Source organism: Parasteatoda tepidariorum, chromosome 2 (genome assembly GCF_043381705.1).
Source record: "Parasteatoda tepidariorum isolate YZ-2023 chromosome 2, CAS_Ptep_4.0, whole genome shotgun sequence".
In the NCBI taxonomy this organism is placed as follows: domain Eukaryota; kingdom Metazoa; phylum Arthropoda; class Arachnida; order Araneae; family Theridiidae; genus Parasteatoda; species Parasteatoda tepidariorum.
Window position 1 is genome coordinate 68,517,671 of NC_092205.1, and position 7,031 is coordinate 68,524,701.

The 7,031-nt window shown below is 28.3% G+C and overlaps 1 protein-coding gene across 5 annotated transcripts in view; it reads right to left on the reverse strand.

Moving 5' to 3' along the window:
• Positions 1-7,031, reverse strand: part of LOC107437455 (nephrin) — a 421,258-nt gene that overhangs the window by 45,113 nt on the left and 369,114 nt on the right. For 3 of the 5 annotated variants that reach the window (XM_071177693.1, XM_043057060.2, XM_071177695.1), the window contains one exon: positions 1,956-2,066. In XM_071177693.1, the coding sequence (XP_071033794.1) occupies positions 1,956-2,066 (111 nt within the window). The remainder of the gene's footprint in view (positions 1-1,955; positions 2,067-7,031) is intronic. The other 2 variants (XM_071177694.1, XM_071177696.1) reach the window with 1 other exon arrangement.

The following is a 7,031-nucleotide window of genomic DNA, read 5'->3' on the forward strand; positions in this document are numbered from 1 at the left end:
TCGCATGATATATATATATATATATATATATATATACATAAATTTATCTAGAATGCACATAAACAGGATGTTACAAAACTAATGGTTACTACTGCTAGTGATGATAACATTTACTAAAACAAACAACTTTTTTCATATAGTGAAAATTGAAGGGATAGATAGATAGGCAACAGCTTAATAAAAATAGCGAGTTCAAAAAAGACAATAAATAAAGAACAAAGTTATTCTACTGTATAGGCCCAAATACTAGTTTCACATCTGCTTAGAGATACACGTAGAAGCAGGAAAATTCCCGACCTTACTTGAATGTTAACATCTGCGACAACGTTAACATTTGCGTCAACTAATTCAATGAAACGATTGCCTAATTTTGTTTGATGAAGTCATATCATTTCTAAGGCACCACTGATTGCTATTTCCAATAAAAAGAGAATATGGGAATTTTGTTATATAGCTGCCACTTTCAGACACCTGAATGATGGATTCATTTATAACATTTCCCCACTACAGCAAAATGGTCTTTTCTCGGTTTAATATTTATTTTTCGACTGAATTTTCGAATTTCGACTGATATTTATTTTTCGATTGCATGATAGGAGTTATTTGAGTTGAAAAATTCCATCCCCTGAAAGGGTTGTGTGATCTTTAGTTTTGTAGCTTCCATTATTTCTAATGGTATGGGTTTTGGTAGAGATTTGATAAACACATTAACCTAAACATACGAAAAGTCAAACGAACTTAGACATGCGAGTTGACAAAACTGTATGAATACCATATAAAGAATAGCGTTGAAAAATACTGATCATTTTTACATCACCGCAGCAGTTAATACAGATCATATCAATTTTAATAGTATCGAGTAGAATTTTGTTTCACGAAATAAATCAATTTTGTTGTATTTAATTTCCATGATGTTTGTCTGCATGCAGCTATGTGAGTGATTAAAATAATTGAGCTTTAACATTAAGGATTGAAATCAAGCCATTATGATCCACTGACACACATCATAAAAAAAGAAAAATATATATATTTTGTGCAAAACAAAGCATCTTTTTTAAGCATAGGAAGATCAAGGTGGAAGAACGATATATGTCCATGAAAAATGACTCTGAGAAAATCGAATTACAAGTGCTGACTGATATTGTTTTACCCAAAACGGTCAACCTTCACTGTGAAATAACTTTCGGGAAACAAATTTTTCAGAGCATTGATTTGTAAAAAACTTAGTAATCATAAAAATGCTGCAGGTGGGGATTTAATCGTCTTTTTTATGAAAAATGGTACATAAACACCCTCTGATCTTCATGTAATTTATTACACCAGAACCAAAAATAATAACGAAGAAACAAATTATCCAAATTGCTACCAAATACACAAAATCACTTGAAAAACAAATGACCAACGATGTGAGAAATCAATTAAAGATAAGCAACAAAGGAAAAAAATGATTGGCACAGTCCTGTTTAGAAAAATTAAGGATATTTATTCTCATTAGGCTTAAAGATTAGCTGTAACACTTGTAGACCGATTACGCTGGTAACTGATGCAAGCTATGAAAATTGGTTTTAAAATAACCATCATCTGTATAAACATCATGTCAATGTCAAATGACGCAACCAACAGGCATCGTTAGAATTATTTAGTGGAAATGGCTTGACATGCAGCGAAAAACACGTTTTGTCTTTTTTTTCAATGAGCAACGCCATATGAGATAATATTTACATCAAACAAACTTCCTAACTAACCTTGAAACTTGGTTTGCATAAAAACTCGTTTCCTTAGCATATTACATCAAACATCTTTAGACATCCAGTGTTGAAATTAAAAGGAAACAAAATTAAATAATTGAAAAGCCATGTATTTTTACAAATTATATTCAATAAATTGTGTGGCAAACATTAAAGCTAAAAGCTGCGAACAGAAAACAAGCAAACATAAATATTACGAGATCTTACCACCTTCAGCTTCACATATGAGAGAGACATAGGACCCTTCATCGTACGGTCCTATAACATCTCGAAGTCGTTGACCATGTTCATCCATGATTATCACTTCTCGAACGGGAACTAAAAGAAAAGAACAAAGTTAACTAAATTAAAAATGTGATTTTATGGAAAAACAATACTTTTCTTATACATTTTTCACTAAAAAAATTTGTTAATAAAATTATGATGGATTTCAACGTTAACTGGAACTAAATAAAGTGCTTACAAAGAACTTGCAGTAAGAAAAAAAATATATTACCACAATTCAGAAATCGATGCTTTGCAAACTTCTTTAACGAGACCACAATAAATCATTTAAATTCTTAAAAGGTCATTTTTATATTTTTAAATATTTTATATGTCTTTTTAACTTATCTAATTTTTTCGTACATATAATGTAATGTAATGTTTCAAGAATATCATGCATGAGTAGTTTAAAACAAATGGAGGAAAAAAAAACTAAGCACTGCCTGACTTTACATTAAATAAATTTAAGTTTTCATAAAAACTAATATATTTCTTTACATACGTTTAAAATATGTGAAATTTATTTTAAATCTCAAGGCCAGTTAAAGATAAACACGAATTTAAAATATTTTAAAATAACCAGTCATCATAATGCACTACTCCACAATAATGGAGGAGAAACTTTCAGTTTTCTCGCAAAATACTAAGCGGATTATTGACTAACTTTAGAGGAGTTTAAGTCATGTGATTTTTCGTACTTACTCCTTGGAAGTTAAAGGGACCTGCAGTAAATTACGAGGAACGACCTACGCTAGAAAATATAGCAATAAGCTTGTAACTTGTATCAATTACTTTAATTATTATTTACAATAATTTTATAAAATTTCGGATACCTTACTTTATTGTTTAAGGAAATACAGACATATTTATAAAAGTAAATTTTTCTTGTGTTTTTTGCCATTTTAGGGGTTTTTCATAAATTTAATTTTGTACTGTTAAAAAGGTGACTTTAAAAAAATACACCGACATTAAGGGGAATCATCCCCTCTTAGATTATATTTTATTTCACATCTTTTCTTTCCTTATACCACCACTTTTCATTGTCAGGACAATTATTGTAGGATGTTATAATTTATTATTGAATTTTTGCTTTAGAATAAAAACAAAATTTAAAAGAGAACACCCTATTATTTACAGATTTCTCTAAGAAATTGCAAAAACTACCTATTAAATTGCTAGAAAATTTTAAACTTTTCGAAATATTCAAATTCGATTTTTTCATTATTTATCAAATACTGTAAAATTATAAAATGATTTATCACGATAAAATTATGAAAAAAATATTATTTCACTTATATGCAATATAAGAGAACTACTAAAAATGCTTATATCCTGCACAAATTTTTTTAATTTTTTTTTTAACTAAGTATTGCTCCCAAAAGTTTGTTTAATTTTATTGAGCATTTTGAAAGTTATAGCAGTAGGACGCTAGGCAAAAAATTTATTTTCAAATAAAAATGTTTAGATATCCTTAATATTTAAGCCAGGTGTACGAAATTTTATACAGTTATTGTAAATAACAACCAAAATAATCGGTATTCGTGACAAGATTACAGATCGGTATTCGTGACAAGATTACAGATCGGTATTCGTAACAAGATATTTTCTAGCATAGGTTTTTCAAAAAAACTCGTTCTCGTTCGTAATTTATGGCAGGTCCCGCGAACCTCTGATAGCCTTAAAATTTATTTTGTAACATTAATAACAATGCTTTATTTTTTTCCTAAAATTCTCAACAGTTGTAAGTGAGATATAAAATGACATAATATTGATTTTATATCAATTGATTATCAATCATTATCATTTGATTTACTGCAGCTTCCTCTAGATATTCCTGTTTCAATTTGACAATTATGCTATCGATAACGTACGTATAAATTTAAATATTCTTCAATTAAGCTCACATAAGGAAATCATATTTACAATTATATCTTCATAATTACTTTGCTAGATTTTTACACACGAAGTTTGAGGCTTTGTTTATTTAGTAAAGAAGTACGTGTACATATACACCGAAGAGCCATTACATTATGACCACCCTCTATCTATAACAATGGACTCGGTCAGGCTTTCCTGGTTTCTTGCCTGGAACAACGTTTTCATGGGACACATTAGGATCCATAATCCTCATAGAACAATCCCTGACGTCTGTAAGCTACTTGAACATAGTTGCAGACCAGGTTCACCCATTCATGGCAACAGTTTTTCCTGCGGGGGAAGGAGTTTACCTACAGGATAATGCACTATGTTATAAGGGTCTAATCGTCGAGGAATATTCCAGTGACTTTCAAGTCATGTCTTGGCCCCCAAATTCACCTGACCTTAATCCAATTGAACATTTATGGTCCTACTTGGAAAACCGAATTCCTGCTGCCACGATACCCACTCGCTATGTGAGGGAATTGCTGGACCAGTTGGCGAGCGCTTGGTACCAGATACCTCAGACTACCTATCAGCACCTTGTGGAATCAATGCCACGGCGGGTGCTAGCAGTTTTGAGGGCTGAAGGTGGTCCTACATGTTATTAGCAGGGTGGTCATAATGTAATGGCTTGTCGGTGTATATTAAAACAATATAAACCAACGAAATTCAATTTGGAAAAAACACAAAAAAATAATTGAAAGTGTAATATTAAAAATTTTATGCGCTAAGAATATTTGGTATTATATAAAAATTGGAGAGACATTTCTTGACATTTTTTACCCCTTAGGTAATTTTTGCTATTCCTTAACACATACTCCCTCTCAAAAGTTAACACTTTACTTTTTGAATTCATATTCTTATATATTTATCATTATTTGAATTCATTAATTTCATTAAAAAAGCTATATCAATATTTATTTGAATTTTTTTAAAGAATTATATCATGCGCTAAATTATATTTTGTTTATGCTACAACATATGATAAAACATATGTTATACTAAATTCTACAAAATGTGCTAGAATGTTTTATTATATACTCTACAAAATGGGATAGAATGGTATACTAAATGCTAAAAATTGTACTGCAATTTTATATTATATAATACAAAATGTGTTAGAATGAAATTTGCTACAAATCATGATATGATGATTCCTTATATTTATGAAGTGGGAAACGCAAATCAAATAATCTATTCTTACTAAGAATTAACTAGTCTATCAAAGTCTTTAGAAATTTTTTTCACTAAAACTATGCCTTTGCCATTCTAATTGAGAGCAAGCTTTTTTGTAAACTAGTCCCCCCTCCAAAAAAATTGAATGGAAAGACCTATGTCCTAATTATGGTTCCGCTTTTAAATTGATACTTAAAACTGCGCTGGAAACGCATGTATAAATTTAAATATTTTTCAATTATATTTTTTGCAATTTTCAATAAACAGTAAAATAATTGATATAGTTATTCTTTTTTACAATTAATTATAATATGTAAATTATCTTTTTGATACTAAAAACTTATTTGTATTTAATATATTTTGTATATCTCAGCATATTAAAAAACATTTTACTCATGGCAATAAATATTAATTCCCATTCTATTTTACAAATGCACCTCTTGTTATGGACTGAAATACATAATGGTATAATTAAAATTATGCACTTATAAATTCAAAAAAATATTTAAGAAATCCAGAATGCGTCGATGCCCCTCAAACATAGCTTTCAAAAATAAGCAAATTTAAAATTTTTTTGAAATCGTTAAATAAAATTAGGCACAATTAGGAGTAAAATTTTTTTTTTCAACTACAGAACTATTTCAATTCACTAAAAAAAGCAACAAACTTACAAGACATTTTTAAAAAAACTGTGAAGTATGTTTGAACGATTGGTGACAAAAGTGTTACATATATTTGAAAAGTAAGGTTGTGCTAATCATTTAACTTCAAAATAATGCACTACAAAAGTATAATTTTTTTTAAATTTAAAAAAAAAAATTATTTAGTTTTTAATTTTTAATTTAATTTAATTTTAAATTAATAATTAATTTAATTTTTTAATTTAAATTTAAAAATAATTTTAAAATAAATTTAAAGTAGTATGCAGGTTTTATGTAATACATCTTTGGAAGAAATTTGTTCTTACAGTTGAGGTTTTGCATATAAGCCTGAAATATACAATGCAATTTTCAAAGCACATTGTTGCGCTTTCTAACACTGGATATAGAGGATATACCCTGGATATATACAAGATAAACTGACAACTTATATTGAACACTCATTTGATATATTTAATCGAGTTTGTTTTTAAAAAAGACTAATATATTCTTGATAGATTAAAATTAATGATCTGCAGTTAATTGAATTTTTAGACATAAATATTAAAGCTCAATATAAAAAAAATACAGTTTGGAATATTAAAAAAACATCTTACGTAAGAACACAAAGAAATATGATTCTAATTAAAGTAAATATATTCAAACAATTGAACCAGTAACTCTAGATCAAGAGTATAAAAAATATAAGCAAATATTAAGTAGGGTAGACAAAAAGTAAAAATCATTTAATGGAGTAGATGAAATATGTATTAGTATGATTAGCGCAAAAACTCTTTTAATGTATTTAATCTTCCATTTCCAACTTTTAACGATTTTGATAACAAAATGTAATTTTCAAGATTCATTCTAAGCAGAGCAATAATGTATAAAAAGCAGACTTTATTTTTAAAAAAATATAAGTTTAATGCCAGAAAATAAATTAAACATGAACTTAACCAAAATTATTTGGTTTTCAATGGTTACACTTCGTTTTAACACATTTGCCAGCACTTGGATAAGATATATTGGTTCTAAAATTAGTGACAGAAATTTTTCTGGTAAGAGAAATGAAGCGCTTAAAAAAGTAAAATAACCGCGTTAAAGTCACCTTGTTTAATATCCAAAATCAATGCTAAAGCCATTTATTATGGTCATTAAAAACAAAAGAGTAGAACGTAGTCCTCTTAGAGTTCAAAGTGGATGAAGTTACGACGTGTTAAATGAAAACATTAACACGTCATATATATATATATATATATATATATATATAAAGAGAGAGAGAGAG